Source organism: Sitodiplosis mosellana, unplaced genomic scaffold, assembly GCF_009176505.1.
Source record: "Sitodiplosis mosellana isolate CC-2019 unplaced genomic scaffold, AAFC_SMos_1.0 Smas_scaffold_6197, whole genome shotgun sequence".
Taxonomy (NCBI): domain Eukaryota; kingdom Metazoa; phylum Arthropoda; class Insecta; order Diptera; family Cecidomyiidae; genus Sitodiplosis; species Sitodiplosis mosellana.
The window spans coordinates 1,254,516-1,274,728 of record NW_022601438.1 but is presented as its reverse complement, the minus strand read 5'-3'; the positions used below and the strand labels follow the sequence as shown (position 1 = coordinate 1,274,728).

At 36.3% G+C, this 20,213-nt stretch overlaps 1 protein-coding gene across 1 annotated transcript; it reads right to left on the bottom strand.

Annotated features, from left to right (window-relative positions):
• Positions 1-21: 21 nt before the first annotated feature.
• LOC129577534 (A disintegrin and metalloproteinase with thrombospondin motifs adt-1) lies at positions 22-20,075 on the bottom strand. The gene is made up of 19 exons (XM_055464781.1): positions 19,963-20,075; positions 10,778-11,278; positions 6,622-6,703; positions 4,882-4,974; positions 4,539-4,777; positions 3,835-4,420; positions 3,661-3,726; positions 3,478-3,571; positions 3,276-3,404; positions 3,069-3,175; positions 2,819-2,961; positions 2,442-2,663; positions 2,188-2,315; positions 2,061-2,121; positions 1,715-1,975; positions 1,349-1,541; positions 950-1,200; positions 299-818; positions 22-199 (listed from the first exon to the last, which is right to left on the bottom strand). The coding sequence occupies exons 2-19, from the start codon at positions 10,913-10,915 to the stop codon at positions 105-107; spliced, it is 3,408 nt and encodes a 1,135-aa protein (XP_055320756.1). The 5' UTR covers positions 10,916-11,278; positions 19,963-20,075; the 3' UTR covers positions 22-104.
• Between the last annotated feature and the right edge of the window lie 138 nt (positions 20,076-20,213).

Here is a 20,213-nt window from a genome sequence, read left to right as displayed (position 1 = left end):
CACAAATAAACGCATCGTATTGGAAAATAAATCATTGTGATTTGTTTGTTTTATTTTAAAAAAATGCTCTAGCGAACAATCATCGTATGTCTGCTCAAAACCAACTAACTTAGCTTATTGTTTAAATTATTATGGATTTCATCTAATGATATGTGTATTGGATTTGTCAAATCAAGCTGTTGCTCATTCAATTGCTCTTCTGAAAAAAGATGAAAAGAAAAGATGGTTAAATGCAGACGATACTTCTAAAAAGTGAAAAGAGTTCGTGTTCAATTTGAGTATGTTATAATGCGATTACCTTGTACGGATGACGTCGTAAACACTAAATTTTTTACGATGTTCTGTAACAAATCCTTTGATAGTCGTTCCGTTATATTAACCGGTTCGAAAAATAAGAAATTTCTTTTGATTCGTTCGGTGCTTTGGACATCAGTATCGTCATCATTAGTTGGTGCTATTGCTTTGTCTGAATGTGAGGAGCGACGTGATCTGTACAGCGCTAGGCTAATGTGTGATTCAACAAGTGGAATATTTCTTTGATCGAATTGTAAGCATTTTCCATTGACACAGTAGCGATTGTCATTGGCTGCATTACGTGAACACTTTGTACCGAATGGAAAGAAGCCTTGGTCACCGTTCACCAAATAGAAACGATGCTGTAGGTATTCGTCTTGGCACGCAACTTTGCAGCCACGATCTGGATCAATTGAACTTGGAGCGATTTGCATCCCATTTCCAGACAAACCTCGCACTTTTCGCTGATATTTTTTGCACAGATTTGTTGCAAACTCTTGAGTCATTTCGATTTTATCGCATGACTAACGAGAAACAAACACACACGAAAAAAAGAAATTCATTAGTGTTTTTAAGCTGAATGAAAATCCGCCAAGAGTTTGTTTGGTTTTGTTATAATAAAATTTAGATAAGATTTGAAATAAAATATATTTACAATGAATTCAGCGTGACAAAGTTGAATGTTAGTCGAATGGTCGGATTTTGATGAAATAATTTGAACGCCCATTGAATTTTGAATACAACTGAAATGGCATCCTGACTTCACGATCCAATCATCTGCTGAAAATATCGTATGATTGTGCTGCTGTTCGATTCGATTTTGCCGCAGAGAACTTGAACGAATCCGATTTAGTTTGGATTTCTGGAAATTGTTTGGCGGTCGAATTGGCTTGGGCAATTCGGGATCTATGGTGAAGAGAAAAATGAAGAGAAGAAGAGAAACATGCATGAATTGAAATAATGCATTCTGAGGAAAGTGCAATGAACCATTTCCAAAAAGAAATGATTATTCGGTTGCACAGAACAGCGAAAATGGTTGACGTTTCATCTTTACCATTTCTTGTGTAACGTTGAACCAAACTTGCGGCTGACGGTCGCATTTTGTCCACATTCTTTAAATCGCGACCCGTATCAATTACTTCACTGCTTGTTACATTCTTTGTCAATTTTGCGTTTACCGCGTTATGAGCACAAAGCGACGGATCCAATGTGAAGTAATTGCTCGTTGTATTGTCGCAGGAAAATTTCTGAAATATGATCAAGTCAAGATGTGTGTAAAACTCAAAGTGGATAAAAAAAAAAATCGGAAGAAAACATAAGAAAACGTGAAGACAGTAAAATATCAATCAAAAATGCTACTGAAACCAATTAAATTCAATTCAAAGCGACTGCAGAGTGATTAATAAAAAACACAGTTTACCTCACATCGCCCATTCACGCAGAAGAAGCTGCTATCGTCGATGTCGGTGTTTTGATTTCTACAGATTGTACCATCAGGGAATGTCCAACTTTTTGTCACCGGCTTCCCATTTTTGCCGGTACAGTACACACGACAAGAATGCTCTGGATTCTCACTAACCACTTGCAATCCTTCGCCCAATATATTCGAATCAAACTTTTTTGCTCGCTCGCATATCTGATTTGCAAAGTCCAAAACACTCGTTCGCGGCACATTGTAGCACTGATTCGAAAATTAAACTGCATTTTTAAATCCGTCGTTTTCGGCTATGGGTTTCTTAACAAACAATTTTGATGTTGATATTTACCTGTTTCGAAAAGCATGTCTCAAACTTTTTATCCATTCCGAAGCACTTTTTTCGCGACCATCTGAATAATTTACAAGGAGAGATAAATTTTCGGAATTCTCACAGCAGGAGCAATAACAATACACACCTATAATCATGACATGTACGTCGGAATGTTTTCAAGCCGGAGCTTCCTTCTCTAAGTCGTCCTGTTTCGCCAAACAAACATCCAGATTCACAGTCACTCGGTTTTGACCACTCGCTCCATGTCGATATCTGTTGAGATGATTGAATCACTATTAGCCTTTTTTTATGGATCATTCCAAGTTGATGTAGAATAATTTTGAAAAAAGCGATTGCAAATTTGTTACTATAAGTCAATCGCTTTGTTAAAGCCAGTACTTCGATATCATTTTCCTCCTTTTCATCTTCCTCATCCTCTCCCTCTTCATAATTTACCAGAGTTGGCCGACTTATCGTATGCTCTGATTTCATCAAATTGCTAAATTTTCGGTCATCAATTAAATTCGATTTCTCAGACGTATCTGATACTAGTGGCTTTGTAATAGCGGTATATTTTTCGAATGCTGCTGTTTTCAGAACACAAACACCGCTTCGACACCACTTTGAAATAAGAAATCAAACATAAAATGAAAACGAAATTAAATCGAGCTATTAATTTGAAATTAAATGAAATGAGTGTTAAATGTTTGATTTGTACGAAAGAAATGAGAATCTCTTAAAAAAAGACTGGTTTTATGACAAATATGTGTCCTTACTTTCGATTCCGCGCAGCTTGTACCTTCCAGCGCCGGATGTGAGGTCCATGTGTATCTATCTCTCTGGCAGTGTAAATCGCGGCAAATCTCTTTGAGTGGCTGTGCTCGTGATCGTATCGAATCTTTTCCATACTTAAGCATACCTATGGTTGAATAATTTAATTCAATTGAATGTAAATACGTAAATGAATTGAAGTTTAATCTGATTCCGTAATATAAAAACAACTCTTCACATTATGAATAAGCATACATTGTTGGTCTGCATCGAAACGCTCTCCTGGATAAATCATTTCAGCTCCATGATCCAGCGTTGGATCGGCTTGCCCATGATCAAACAAACATTTCGCTTGACTAGTTCTTCGTGTATGCAGAAAAAAGTTTGAAAATAATTTAGAAAAAAAATCAAGCAAGAAAAGTAAGTCCATTCTCTCAAAGTTGAAAGCAAATTGCAACTTACTCTAAAAATGACTTTAAATAGCTAAAAGAGCATTTGGACCATGTGATTTTGCCACTGCCCAATGTCGGTGACATTATAAACAAGCTTGGATCACAATTATTTTCGGCGGTATCGTGACGCATACCCAAACTGTGAACAATTGAAAAAAATGACTCGTGTTACTTAGAAAAATCTACACAAAAGACTAGCGGTTGGTATTTACTTGTGACCAATTTCGTGAGCAACCACGAAAACACTTTCGAAATGTTTGCCTTCGTTGATAGTGCAGCTTGATGTTGACGTGCACATTCCGGCAACTGTATTTAAATGTTAGAAGAAAATGTGCTTGAAATAAATCATTCGGTACGAAATGTTTTAAAATTGATAATAGGATAGATATACCCACCTGGAGCTAAACCAACAACTTGACTGCTTATTTTCCCATTTTTACTCACAACATACAGATCGAGACCTGAGCGATCGAAGAAAAAATTGTGCGCATGTGAGGATTAGATAATTATCTATCTTGATTATAATCAATGACATAGAATAAAGTTGAATTGATTTCAGTCGACCCTACCTGTTAAAATAACCGCGTGGTCAAAGTGGAAAATGTTATCGTCGGCAACCGGATTGAATTTGCGTTGCCACATACAGAAGCTATTCAAAAATATATCAATATCGCTGGAGCGGCGCAGCTCTTTTGGATCATTGTGTAGAATTTCCAAGCGTTTTAGTATAAAATTGATCTGATGCCCTAGTGAAGGGTGATGATATAGCAATTGAACACCATTGATCATGGCCATAACGAAGCGAATAAGATTTCCTTCCGTATTTTTTGGGTAATTTTTGACCATGTGTCGAAAAAGGTCCCGATCCACAAAAATTGCCGTCTCAATGAATAACACATGTGGAACTTTTCGATTGGAACCAGATGTAATATAGCGTCTGGTGCGCTTTAAATGCTTGGGAATTTTGTGCTCATCATCTTCATTGGTTTGAATTCGTTGTCGTCGTCTTCGTCTTTTTATATCGTCCTGAAGTCTGTCATCGTTCAAAATGCCTGCAGGCAATTCACTTTCATATAAAATATGTGAAGCGCTGCCAAAGCGTGTGGGCAACGGATGGATTATAAGATTTCGCGAGTTTTGATATAAAATCCCGCGCTATGCAATCAATGAATACAAGAGGATTTATACGTTTTTAGAATGCGGCTGTTTTCATTGGGATCATAAAATATATTCGAAAATTAAAAAATAAAAAGCTGAAAAAAATGCCACTAACCACATTACCATCGCATAAGTCAATGGCTGAGTTTTGATTGCGATAGAAGCAATTCGAGTATCTCTCCGCTAATTTATCGAAATCGTCGATGAGCTGTGTTTGATTTTCATCGCGTTTGATAAATACAAAATTATCGTCTAGCAGCTTATTCGATCGTTGCAGATGCAAATCAATGCCACCGCCGTCACGATCTCGCACACAATCGCTTGAATTTGATCGACAATGGTTGATATCCAGCACTGCAGTTTGGAAATATTTACAAGTGTTATGGTACAGACAATAATGGATGAGACAATGACAAAAAGATATATAACATAATAGGCATTATTCTAAAGCCACGTACCATCATCGCTGTTTAATCGCAAATGAATGACATCTTGCACGGACCGTTGATTCCTCAATTTATGCTTCACATTTACGAGTTTGTATGGTTTCTCTGCAAATGGGAAAATGTATACGCAATGTGTAATAATAAAAAAGACCAGCCAATGTTAATTAATGCAGTTGTTCGTCAGCTGATTAATGTGTCATCGTAAAATATGGAATTTATGCATTTGATGCTAATGCATCCATGGCTATTGTTTAAATTATATTATTATTGATTTGCGAGTGTGAGGCTCTCTAGTGATATTCTCATGTGGTTGCTGCTTTTTTATGATATGGTGATGCACATTTCAAGCAAATCATTAATTGAGCACTCCGATTTACGATCTCTGACCAAAATCACCGATTCGAATAGACGGAAAAGATACGGGATCCTCTGTATCTCTCTCTCTCCCTTTCAATGGTTCCATTCATGGCCAGTTAAGAATGATTGTTGTGTGTAGTATTCAGTGAATTTAAAGGCTATGGCTTCGAAAGGAAGAACTAGCGATAACGTTTCCACTGATCTTTTACTTTCGAAAACAGCGTAAACAAAATACACACAAAAATAAAGCGCAATGCAATGGCCAGAATGGCAGAAGTTCAAGTTCACTGATTTGTCGTTTTATCGACTTATTTCTGTTTGTATGCTTTTGTTTCTGTAGACGTTGGTATTTATGCTTTTATCTACTTCCATGCGCTATTATATCCGCTTGCTGAGCCTCCATACGCTAACTGATTGTATTTGCATGTTGAATGTTTTCATTTTCAATTGGCAACATCTTGAAATCACCAAACCGAAAGAAAAAGTAACGAAGAAAAAAACCGACGAAAAAGAGAAAAAACAAATACGAGAGAAGAAGGAAGTAGAATTTGTTGATTCAAAGAAATAGCGATTTTGGTTTAATACAAAGGCAGGAAAATTTCCATTGTGATCATCGTCAATTTTTTTCTATTTTAGAATCATTTGTTCTGAGTGCATAGAACTTGAACAGGTTCTTTCTATATTTCAGTCTCTGACGAAATAGAAAAGATTCACGCACGTCTTACGAAGACGAAATCAATAAATAAGATGCATTTACATGAAAGTACAAGTTGAAAATTATAGTATTGTTTATGCGTGGTGCATTGGAACGAAAGAAACATTGCGAAGCATATGTAATTGATAGAAGAAAAAAAAACAAAACAAGCATATACATAAACGCATGCACACCGAATAGATGACGATGAAGATTTGGAGAAGGAGCAAGAAAAAAACACCATTATGTTCTTGTGAAGCCATCTGTATCAAACGCGAACTAACCATGAAATTGCACATGCAATTGACATACACGCTCAAATCTACACGTTACCAAGTTAAGAGACGCCGTCGTCGTCGTCGTCATCATCATCATTATCATCATGTGTTTTCAATTGAAATTTAACAACTGCTACTGCAACAACAACTACAACAACAGCCGGGTGACATAAGTACACTTGAGCCTATTACAATATCAAACGAGTAGACACACGACGTTTTTTTTTTTTAATTTAAAATCGATGATCATATTTGAGAAGAAAACAATTCGCATGACAGAGTCAATATGCTATGCGCGCGCTAAATCAAGATATCAACATGTTTTATATCGTGGAACTGACTTTTGAATACATGTGACGACAACTCAATGTCAGTTACAAATCTTTAAAAAATCCGAATAATTTTCTTTCTATTCATACTCACTTTGAATGTGCTGATGATTCAATCCGAACAGCAACTGTTTCTCATGATTGTCTAAAAATGTGTGCAGATTTTCGGAATTAATCTTTAAAAAAACAGAAAGAAATAGAGAAAGAGAGAAACAAAATGAAAGTTACAAATCGACATGTTCTTATCAGTAGCAGCGCATCAAATCGTGCTGAATTTTCAACCGGAAATCTCAAAAGCGTACGCTGCAGCAGTTCATTTACATCACATAAGTACGCGGAGATTCATTTATTATATTGGCGAAAGGAAAATACATCATTTCGATTACAGCATAAAAATTTTTTTCATTTGTTAATCTCTGATAATATGTAAGATAAGCATCATATCCACGTCATAGTGCCACAGAATTTGGTTGACTTATCAAGTGCAGGCATTCGCAGAAAAGTGCGTGTATACAAAATATGCCGCCCGAAAAAGAGGCATTTTTTACGCATGCGTAATTCGGGATTTCCACTCGTAACGCCAGTTTGAATAACAATCAAGCACGAAAATATATTAAAATATTATAGAATAGCGATGAATATATGATAGAAAGGAGCAGATTACCCAAAATAAAATTTCCATTTAGATCATTGCCAAGTAACTTTTTTTTTTCGTCAAACAAACAAAAAATGGGACGCCTTTACCAGTAGCATAGCTCATTCATGAAAGATAAAAAATAGAGCTTAATTTGTTTCAACTACATTTCATACTCAGCAATATCACCAACTTCGAAATTTGAAGTAAAAACAAAAACAAATATTAGACTATATTTTCGTTTTTTATTCATTTGGTTGTTGTTGTTGTTGAAACCCACACGCAAATATTCTTCGTGCCAGTGGAGCAAGCGCACGACATCACAGAGCCGAGTTGAGTCAGAAAAATCTCTCGCGCATCTGTTATTTCACGCACTCGATGCGAGAACAGACAAAAATGGTTATTGCTATGTGATTTGATTAATGAGGTTACTGAGCTCCAGGAGACAAGCGTCAACAAGATGTCAATGAAATGCTCAACGGTTTATTCACACAAATCGCATGGGAAACCGTGTTGGGAAACCGAAAAATTGTGAACTCATTTCATCATTTGATGTGAAATCGTTATTTTTTTTTCATTCATTCGTTACCTATTTCCATCCACGCTAAATGGTTTCGAGTTGAACGAATCCGTCGACGACGATACATGCTTATGATCGAAATCAATTTTCGATTTGAAAAAAATAGTGAAATAAATAGGTAGTGGAACAAAGCAGCTTATTTGGGCATTATTTGGACGAGCACAAAAATATGTGATTACAATATGGTATGCGGTTTGATTTGGAAAAAAAGGCACGGTTTTTTGACCACACACAAATTTGTATGGCTTATCATCCATCAAAGGGTCAAATCGTTCAAAAAACCAGAGCATTTTTTAACGCACCATTTCAAATGCTAAAAATTGGAATTGAATTGGCCGACATGTGTTATGTTTAATGATTTTTGCGTGTCGATAGACTAACGTTTGTTTTTTTTTTTCGTTCAAATTTTGCTGTTTTATTACGTTTTGATTTCGATATGCACAATACGGCACATAATTCGACATTTCATTTGTTGTGTTTACTTTGATTCATTCACGAGGGGCAAATCACTAAAAAGTAATTTCCAATAAAGTAGAAAAATGAACAATAATATAATAAAAATAAATGAATAATATGTCAGTAATTTCTGAACAACAAATTACTTTTAGTATAAAAGTAATTTGTGGTATAACTGTCACATCGTAATACATCGGAACATTGAAAAATATGTTAGTATAATGTCATTGTTATACATAAATGACTTTTGGTAAAAAGTAATTTGAAATTTGCCTACTAAATAGGCTGGGTAATAGAAAGTAATTTTGAAGTAGTATGGAAGTAGTTTGTATAGTGATTTGCCCCTCGTTCATTCAGTTTTTCTATTAAATCACTATTACGATCTATAAGCTTGACTTTGTTTGCGACAGTGTATTTGTTGACTCTTCTGTGGTTTTTTTGTTGCTGCAGTCAAAACTCAATTCACAATTTCAAATGAGTTTTGTTACATCAATGTTGTTGTTTTTTTCTGTTCATGTTGTTGTGTGTGTGTGTGTATGTGTGTGATACACTCATTTTTCCATGAATTAGATATTAGCACACGTAGTTACATTTGATCGTATCATATCCTGTGTATGTGCATCGGCCACATATTTGATAAAATGTATATTTCATTGCGAGGAAGCAACCAATTAAATCACAGTCAAATACCTTTGGCACACACTCTTCTTTACGCACGCGCACGTATACGCGGTCAAACACACGATCGAACAAGTGTTTTTCTATCGCTCTCACTCTTTCGACACATGTCCAAAAATTAAATTAAAATTTTCTCAAACGATCAACGGTGGTTTCGATGACTGCGTGTATGTGTGTGTTGATGATGGTGCTTTTTCCACAAGCATTTTTGACATTCAGGTGAATGTTTATACTTGGTCATCGGAAAAATCAAGTGAAAAACAATGCCAAATTTCAAATTACATAATTAATTACAATTCTTTCTCTTTTGTTGGCGCGGGATCGTTGGCATTTGTCGCTTTTCGAGCACATTTAACATTCGAAAATTCGGAAATGATAGACCCGAAATTCACAAAATTTCTGATTATTTGCTCTCTTTCTCTTGTCGTTTTTTCAATGTTTTTGTTTCTTTTGCTCGTTTTTTCTTACAAGAAAAACGCATCTATTTGCGGTCAAAGTGAAATGAAAGCCGAAATTAGTTCCGGCAAATGAATTTTGGGACTCGAATAAATTGCAGTCGATTAATACTTATTTTTTTTTTGTTTATTGTATACTTGTCGTTTCTCTCATCTTATGAATGCACGTTTTTCATGCGGTCACCGTATTTTTTCTGCTTTTTCTTCGTATCGCTACTTTCTGTGCGCATGTTTATTGTGTCAGAATATTATTTTATTTCATTACAATTTAATTCATAACAGCTGTGTGAGGAGGAACAAAAAAAAAGAAAGTGAAAACTAAATGTGAATGATTTAGCGGGTTTTTGTGTTTTTATTCTTCGCGGCTTGTGCACACACACACACACACATACTCCCGTATATGTCAAACCGACACAGTCCGTGGCCACCGAAATTGGCAAGAAAGTCAATGAGGAAACAGCATTTGGGATGTCCAGTTCTCACTTGAACACACCACATCGAAAGAGCTTTGCCTTCGAAGCATTTTAATCGAGAGCATTGACGCCGCCAAATGTGTGTAAATCAGCTGCTACGGCTGTTGCAGTGCGGTAAACATAAACATGAAAAACGAAAGTAAAATGTATTTTCATTTTCGCACTCTCATGAATATGGCAATTTCTGCAAGTTTATAATGAATTTTTAAGTGATTCTATATGTGACGTGTTGTCTGCTTTTAACATCATTCCGAGATAGAGATTCGCCACACTTCGTTGCTAATATAGATTACAATCGATGCGATATAAGCGCGCGGTGCGCTATATTTTATATTTTCTGCGGCTGAATCTCTCTCTCTCTCTCTCTCTCTCTCTCTCTCTCTCTCTCGCTGGCGCTCTCTTTTGCTCTCCAGTTCTTCCTCTCGTTCTTATTCGGTATGGCCGGCATGGGTGTGGGTGTGTGCGAATATTTTGATCTTCAATGTTTTGTTTTTATGTGCATTTCAATGACTTGTGTGTTTGCCTCCTCTCGTTTTACGTTTATTACACACACAAATCTGCCAAAGTGATCCAAATCTACGATGCTAGATATGTAATGGATATGAGAATAATTGCCGTATTGTTGATCCGAAGAGTGTGCGTGAGAGAGAGAATGCGGACCGTAATAAAAAGAAAATTGTGATCGAAATGGAAACGCCATCGATAAAATTCATGAATGAGAAATTGAGATGAAGTTAAGACGGAGATAGAGATAGAGAAAAAAGGGAAAAGTGGAAATGAACCGTGCGATATATGTATGTGGTGATTGCTGCTGCTGCTACTGCGTTAGTGCTGGAACTTTCGGTATATATAATAATTTATTGACCGATTGTGCTGATGCCAATTAAAATCGGGTGAGAATGGAATAAGAGATGAAGCAAAATATGAGATTGAAAAGAAAAACAAAAACAAAAAAAGCCTCCAAAACTACTTACGATGTGTCCATTGTAGTTGAGCGTTGCTTGTGGCTCGACGCTGATATGATAAGCGGTGGCCAATTTGAAATTTTCCAACAACGCAATAAATAGTATCAACAAATGCGTGCCAACCGTCATCATATGCAGTAGGCACATTTTTAATCGATATGTCGATGTTTTACTAGAGGGAATGGTTACGAAAACGCTTATTCGCCTAATCACTCATTCCATTCGGGATCTTTCGAAAATCATACGCTCTTTTTCTATTACAATTTTTTATTTAGCATTTAATTGTCGTTTCACAGTCTATTTTTCACAGTCTACTATCATCAGAGTATTACTTCGATGAAGATGATGATTATGATGTTGTTCATGCAATTGGAGTGACGCGTTCAAACTTTCTTCTGCCAGAACCTTTGATGCCATCTTCGATTGGAGCGTTCATTCATTCACTTGACTTACCATTTCTCTTGCATTTCGTCTAAATATGTTTCATTTTTTTCACATGATAATTTTTTTCTGAAAAAAAAACACATAAAATCAAAAAAAAAAAAATATAGGGGAAGGTGGGGAAATTCGGAACATACATCGAAATAACTTGATAACATTCTAGAAAATTAAAAAATTTCCAAATTCTAAAGTGGTAAGACTCAGTAAATGTAAAAACCTAACGTATGGTTGAAATTCGAAACGGTTAAAAAAATTTACTCTGTTGGCAGAAAATCCTTGATTTTGCGATTTTCAAAAAGGTGAGGGAATTCGGAACACTTCATAAATGGATAGAAAACTGAAACAATTTTGATGCAAAACGTTTATGGAGAACTAGGAAATGACAGAAGAATTAATTTTAATAAGGAAAAAGCTAGGGGTTTCACGCAAACTCGAAGGCCGAAGATTTTACTAAATAGCTGGAAATAAAATCATTTTATGTGTAAACTATAGATATTGCTTCATTTTATTCATAAACTCGAATTTTTTAGAATTTTTTGAATCTAAAAATTCTGGAAGTGGGTTTTGGTGGATCCTCAGGATTGTTCAAAACCGCTCCTGGTTCTGGAAGTGGATCCGCAGGATGGATCAGGGCATTGTCAAACCCAGTCTGATCCATCCTGAAGATCCACTAAAACCCACTTCCAGAACCGGGAGCAGTTTTGAACGATCCTGAGGATCCTCCAAAAGTCACTTTCAGAACATAATTTTCAAGACGAATGTTGAAATATTTCGAAATAATACGGATTTTGGTGAATCCCAGAGAATGTGAGAGAAAAGAGAGAAATATTGAAATATTAGATGAATTTTAAGTTGCGTGAAACCCCTAGGGAAAAAGTTCAAAAATAGCGATTGTTATTAGTCGGATTTGTAATTGTTGCCTGTGAAATATTCATCATTTTGGTGCATTTCAAGTCGCATAAATTGCAATGACTAATTGGTCAAAATTTTGCATGAAATATAATAAATATGCACAAAAAAGCGATATCAACTTGAAAAGTATTAAAAATCACTTGATAAATTTTTCGTATATAGGGCGTTCCGAAATTCCACACTCACTAAGGTTAACAATATAATCGTGTTTCAGTCACTCAATGAATTTTCATGGAAAATTCTTTTTCTGAGTCGAAATATGAATGGTATACGATAATTATAAACATATTCATTAGAGTTGATTATTTGAAAAATGTTGTGAAATCAATGCAGACAGGCATTCTCAATATTAAATTTTCATGACTTGATTTCTTGTCGATGTCGCACACGTACACACTCGTCGAGTGCTAATGGAAATTTGAGGTTTTGTTTAGAGAAAACAATGACAGTTGTTCACATGTCTCGAACTATTTATTTGCGGCGAAATTTGGCGGTGTTCCGAATTTCCTCACATTCCGAATTACCCCACCTTCCCCTAACATTTAAAATGTTGAATGACTTTCTCTCCCACGAATCATGTTATGGTTTCGGTATGAATATCAAATTGGCGAGTGAATTTGGATAAACGTCGAATTTGATGAGATCAGAAGAATGTTCAACAGAAAAAAAAAACCGAAAAAAGCGGCACATAAATATAGTTCATGAACGGTTGCGCACCGCTTATAATGCTTGGGAAAAATTGCGAATAATAAGAGCGGTGCGCGAGTTCGCCCGCGTTCACTCGCTCGCCTAGTGTGATGTCAAATCAAGTTGTTTACATCGCAACAACAATAATAAAATGAAGACGCCAGCAGCATCAGCGGCATCGTGAGATCTACAAAATTTGCACTCAATATCAAAAACCACGCAACAAGATCAAACATTGATAGCAGATGAACTTTTCCACTTGGCTGATGGGAGATTGCACTCAACCATTTCAATGATGAATTTCTGTGGCCCAACGAAAAGACAACGAAGAAGAGGAAAAAAAAACGGCCAATTTATATCGCGCAGCATCTTGTTGCTTGTATTTTACGGTTGTTTTTGGTTTTTGTTGTTGTTGTTGTTGTTGTTGATAAATATCGGCTGTGTTGTGTGTGTTCAATTTGCATTCAATGTGAAGAAACGGAAAACTAGTGGCTAGGACAGCGCGCGTCAATCATGGAAAAAGGTGGCAAACAAAACTTTATGGCCCTGAAAATGTGTTTAACCGATTGATGATTTTGGTCAGTGATATATCGTCAATGCATTTAGGTAGAAAACAGCACGACGCCCACACAGTAACACACAACAAAATTGCCCATTCCGATTGTGTTCCGTTCGTTCATTTCCATTCATGTTGTCGGCAGCAGATCGCAGTGTTGCGAACGAAGGTCACACACAAAACAATTTCTTGTACTACATGCAAGTGCAAATGGTTTTTCTTGTGCTGCAGCTGCTGCTGCCGCCGTCGATGCCGTGGCTGTTGTTGTGCTGCTTATTAAATCGTTAGCAATCATAGATAAATGGCAAATTGTTTGTATTAACGCATCAATCGTGTTTGTATTAAAACATTAAACTTTTAAAATTGTTTCGAGAAGAATCTCAATTAGATTCAAAATTTTGAGTGTGTGAATCAAAAGTGGCTTTTGTTTTGATTTATTTAGAAAAAATAGTATGTTTCTCTTTCTCTCTGTCTTACAACTGCTACATTTTTCCTTGCCGAATTTGCAAACAGAAATAACACAGAAAAAGCCTCCGTTGATTTGAATCACTTGCAAATTCTTATTCACAAAAATACAGAAAAAAAAACGTTTGTACTGAATGTACAATGATGATAATTAAAGAAAATAGTTTGAAGAAAGAAGAAAAAGAGAAAAAGAAAAATACAATCCAGATCATCGACAACAATGCGAATTGAACTTCATTTTAACAGACATTGTCTTTTTTGTTAGATTTATGCATGGGGACTGATGATGGATGTTGCAATTAAACGGTTCGTTTTTCTTTTCTTCATTGAATAAATTTTTCTGATTTCGCTCGTTCAGCAATTTTCCCATTTTGAGTCAAGTCGTATTTATCAATTGGATCCAAAAGCCGAAGAGGACAATGCCGATGCAAACAGACGATGATTTTATAAACGAAATGCAGATAGAAAGAAGAAGGAAAACAAAAACAACAGCACAGAACTGAGAAAATGTAATATGGGCGCACAGCGATAGAAAATTGTTTGTCGTTCGCCGTCGTCGTCGTCGTTGGTGTTGTTGTTGTTATTGTTGTTGTTTTTGTTGTTCTGTGTTGCTATTTTCCTATGTTTCGATTTTTCTAATCGCACGTTTAAATAAGAATGGGAAAAATGTCCGATAAATAACTGAAAGAATTTCAATTAGCCATTTTCGCACAATGGGATAAACGTGTGGTGTAATTTTCATATGGCAGCAGCAACATTTACTGCACTATCGAAATATCGTCGCCTCTTTCAACTTTCATTGTGAGATTCAATGAGAAATAGAAGGAAAAATTGTTTTTTCATCGTTCGATACGACCATAATCTTTCTGACCAGCAGCAGCAGCAATAGTAGCAGAGCACCGCGGTCCAAGTAATTCGGTTAATAAGATCAGAGAACAATGGCTTGAAAATGCTCCGATTGTTTCTTTTATGCCGCTTTGAAATGTCGCCTCATTAGCATTTGTAATTAATATCGATAAGAATGAACAGCGAACAATAAACCATGTCACCTCGCAAGCCACGCGATTAACGTGCATAATAACAGCTACAAATTGGGTTATTTTACTGTAAACTCAATTTTACAGTGCTGTTGCCGTTTTGTTACTTTATTTCACTCTTTCCAATCTGATGTAAGCCGCTCTAATAAAACGCCAAATTGTATATGGCACGTATCAACGCGTCATGCTTGCTTGAAATTTTAATTCTGTTTTTTATTTAGGTGACATTCGTTCAATAGAAGGGAGAAAAAAAACGATGCTGACGACGATAAAAAAAACAAATTCGTTCAGACGCCTTTTCTGTGCACTTGATTAGGAACATTTGTCAATCAATATGTTGGCAATTGGCGTGTTGCATATAATGATCGATGTATATATATATTTGCCGTGCTGATACACAGTTTAGCATTGATTTCGGTATAACCTTGAGATATGAATTATTTTATAAGTGCCTGAACGTAGGTTTTCTATTGCCCATTTGGAGAAAATCCAGTGTCCAAATTTGAAAGGAAAAAAAAAAACAATGCAAACGTCTAATCGCTCAATTGAAACATGTGTAACAAAAGTCGATTCAGTTGTCACACAATCACGTTGTCATCGTTCGCGGTCAAACACGTTCATGTTTTCCAGAATAATACATAAATACATCGCAAAGTGTTCCAAATACGGCAAATTTGCTCTGAAAATGTGATGCACTTGATGCATTCAAATGCGCTCGATCGACACAGAAGTGACTAAACAGCAAACACTTCTGATTCTCACTTACTCAGTCAAAAAGCGCAGAGATGAAAACATTTACAGCAGTTTTATATTAATTGGGGCAAATCTTTAGAAGAAAACAAAATTAGTCTCCCGTTCGAACTTCAAAGTATGTCGAAAATCAGAATGTGAAAAATTTCTGTGGCGTCTTGCCGGATTTGGATCAAATGCTTAATTCTAATTATATGACACACTAATGATGACTTGGGGCTGTTAACTGTTGTTCCCGATTGAAACATGGTGCGCATTTTTTGAACATTAATCGTTTTAAAACTCTAAATTGTAAGACATAAACACACATACAATTCAGAAAAAAAAAAATACTGTGACTAAGAGCATACTGATGCATTCGCTGATCATATAATGGTATATCACGCTTGGATTCAATTAAAGAAGCGGCACGTACACGCAATCAAAGACCACCCAATTGATTTATATAATAATCCTTTTAAATGGGCAATCTTGTGTGTACACCAGCGGGCGGCGGGTGGCAAAGAAAATTTTTTCGTACTTTTGTGGTTAAGAAGAGCGTTCAAGATGCTATTTTTTCTTTTATATTTATGATAATATTCAAGGAAGGATCAAACACGCATACAAATGTACCGTTCGTAATAAGGACTTGGTGAAATGTTGTGCTGTTTTCATGTCGTTGTGAAACGTACGTTAAAGCGTTAGAGATGGATGAAAAGTCGTCTGTGTCAACATTTTTCCCAATCACTATCATTTATTATATAAACAAACGGTATTTTCTTTCTTCTTCGGTGCAAACGACTGCATATTTAGAAAGAATGAACAAATAAAAGTGGAGAATGAGCAAGAAAAAAGAGTACATTAAACGACAATGCAGAAGCGACAAACATTGGCCACTGGCACAGATGAATTCATGCTGCTGCTGCTGTGGCGGTGACGGCATTATGCGCAACTTGTGTGAATGAAGTAGCTTGTTGAATATGCGAATCGCATCGCTTAGTTTTTTTTTTCTGTTCATTTATATCGTTTTGTTGGTGGAAGAAAATGATGTAAGCAATTTCTTTGTTGCACTTCTTTTGAATTTTGCTCTATGAACATCGCGTCTAAGGGCCGCGAATCGAATTTTTGACGTTTTTGTGTTGTGCGCGCACGCGGTTATTTCTCTTTCGTTTATTTGACTGCGCTTTTATGAATGAATTTTCTAGTTCGTCGGCTTGAAAAGCTTTCTAATCACGTTAAGTAATCCACCATAAATCTCTTCATTGTCGCGCTACACCGCAAGCCAAATGGGCGAACAGCGCACACAATCCGAACAGAAGAAGGAGAAAAACACATAGCCAAGCAACAAGTAACGTTGTGCTGTGACGAAAAGATTTCAATAAATGATAATTGCCGAAGACACAATATGCTACCGGCCTGTTCTTATGGCTTCTTTTATTTTGCATCACCAGTGCACAATTGTCATTTGTTTGTTTGTTTGCTTTATTCCAAGCAAATTTGATCTTTTATTTGTATTTGAAGAGAGAAAGAAAATAAACAAAAGCGTCCGTAATTTCATTAGGTAATTTCTAAACGTAAATTTACCGAGAAAACCCAAAAAAGTACAAACGAACCAAACCAAAATTGAATAATCAAATTTGGTGCGTATCATTTGATGCGACGATGCGTGGAGAATAGACAAAAACCTATTGCACTTTCATTGGTTTTTTCATGGGTAAAAGAAAAAAAAATCTTGCATCGTTTCACTGGAAAATGGTGTTTTGGCATTTAACTGCGAAAATGATGAACAGAAAAAAAAACCAATTCCATTCGAATTGTGGCGATAGCCTTCTTGCGTCCTTGCTTATTAAAATGACATCAAAAGAAGAAAAAAATCCCAATAATGAGCAGATAAATTGCACACACACACACACATACAGCCTATTTGATTTGTACGAATACGAAATCAGAATATTAAATACGCTCGTTAACCGAGCATTGTCCAAGCGAACGCGAGCAAGCTAGAGAGATAATTTGAACAGAAAACGGCCACAGCATAAAACACACGCACACAGAGCACATAACGACACGTCGTTCACGTGTACATCTAATGCTAAAATAAATAAAATTTATTGCATCCAATTAAATTAATTGGCTTCGGATTTATTATGAGAACAGAATATTTCATTTGGCGACAATATAATGATAGCCTCTTCCTTTCCGCACACACACATCGCGCATTATGTGTATCAGCCGTGCTGAATTTCCATTGTCATTGTGTCGCTCGTTTTATTGTATTCCCTTCTCTAGCTCTCTGTCTGCCTATAAGGCTTATTTTAATTTTCATTTTAGAAACCGTACGTAATTTTGTTGTGTTGTATACGTTGCTCTCTGTTCAGGTGTAGTTTGTTACTGAAGTGTTAATGGATCCAATGGATCGACGCATCAAAATTTGAATTGAATTGACTTGACTTTGAAATGTAATTAGGATGGCTGACATCCGAAAAAAAAAACACATGGCAGTGGAGGATCATCATTACAGTCTGATGACACGAGCGATAAGAATCTATATTCAAATTATCTCAATTTTTTTCTCGTCAAAAAGCGCACCGTGAATACCAAATCCACTGGGAGAAGTCGAATTTTATTTATAATTCGAATGCCAAATATAGACAAAATGAGATTCCGAACCAAAACAAAACATTCGTAAACAATGACAAAAAAAAAAACGCATAAAATTGGCTTTTAAAAAAAATACGCACTAAACATTTCAAACACAAAAATGATTAACAGAACACAATATGGAAAAAAATATGGTTAACAAACGTACTCTCAAAATTGAAAACTCAACGGACAATTTTAGTCGGTAAAACAAAAGAAAAAACACAAAAATATTTATATCAATCGAAAAACGACTGAATATAAACGAAGAAAAAAAAACAATCGAGCAGCAATCTGGGCTGTTTTCGCGATCACTCCAGAAACGGTAATGATTTACAGCGCGCACGGGAAAATAAAATGGTAAATTGGCCCGACGCTCACGAGTAAGCGTACTATCTAGAGCCACCATTCAATTTTGAGTTCGTTTGTAGTTCGGCAACGTGAAAAAAGCAGCGAAAAACAAACCCAACGCGGCGATATATATGTAAAATGGTACTTGTTTCATTGTTTGGTGCTGTGACTATCATCATTGGTTATGTTGCTGCCGCCGCCACCTCCATCACACCATTTACAGTCGCTGTTGAGCGCATCACAGCACCACGCATAGAGTCGGCTTGATTATTTGCTCTACGATTTCGATTCAGTTCGGTCTGATAGAGCTTTAATCATAGACTCGTGCTGACGGGCGTACGACAAGACAAATGCCGTGCTGCTGCTGCTGTTGGCAGCCGTTTTGCGGAAAAGCTTCTTCGTCATGCAACACTCGGCCAATTCTTGAAAACGATATTCATAGTAATATAGGTAATTAAGAAGTAATTCCCATGGCATGGACGTGGTTCTTCGAAGATGTTGTGCACGGTGTATGTGTTCTATCGTGATCAATGGCTCGACATCGAAAACGAACGGCAAAGCTATTTGCTGTATGCCCCATGTTGCATTCGAATGCCGATCGATTTCTGATTGGAGAAGAACGAAAGTGCGCACTTGTTCCCGTACATTGGCTGTGTCTGTGCCAAATGGTCGCTATTCACGAAACACACAAACAATTGGTCATAAAGCATGTCTTGTCGTCGTCGTCGTCTTTTTCGCTCACACGACTCTCTCGCTGCATTTGGAATTATTGATGGAAACATTAGAAGCGATAAATTAATGGTTGGTAAATAGCTAATAATGAAATTGAACGAATCAATTTGCGAAATATCTACCCAATTTCAACACATTTCGCCAAAACCCAAACAAGAGAACAAACATTGAAAAATGAATGAATTGATATCGAAAATTGTCGCTCATAAATTCTCGGCACTTCTTCAAAATCCACCGTTTTGTGGCCTGTATAAGTACGAACAGCAAGATAATGACTCGAAGAGAGCGAACACCTTTCGCAACATGAGCACCAGCGAAGTGCATTCAGTGATTGCAAACAAATGAAAAGAAAAAAAAAATGAATTCAAATGAAACGCCATAGCGTGAAAATATAGCAGCTATCGTCAAGTGAACAGCGACAATGGCAGCAACAAATTGCGAGTACACAACAACAAAAACAGAAGAAAAAAACAACAATAACAACAGTTGCATTCACCAACGCCAACCGAATTGCGAACCACAAAGGTGGAAGTGCAATGCGAATTGGGGGGAGCGAGAAAGGCATAAAACAACACGAACCAAACGGAATTATAGAACAAAACTAATTCAAAGCGATTAGATTATAAACTATAAATAATAATCACCGATGCGTATCATTTCGTCGGCGCAAAAAGATATATACGAATTTTGCAGATGTAATATAAACGCGTAGTGGGCGAGTGACCAACGGAAAGTGAATCGAAGAGTCAGAAAAACGTTTGAACATTTCACTCAAATTCTAATCACTATCGAATCCACTTGATGGCATCAAGTTGATGCTTACGTATCCCCATAATCAATATTCACTAAGTGATTTCCACAGCAGTATTTCGGTAGTGTGAGTCAGTGCTGTGAC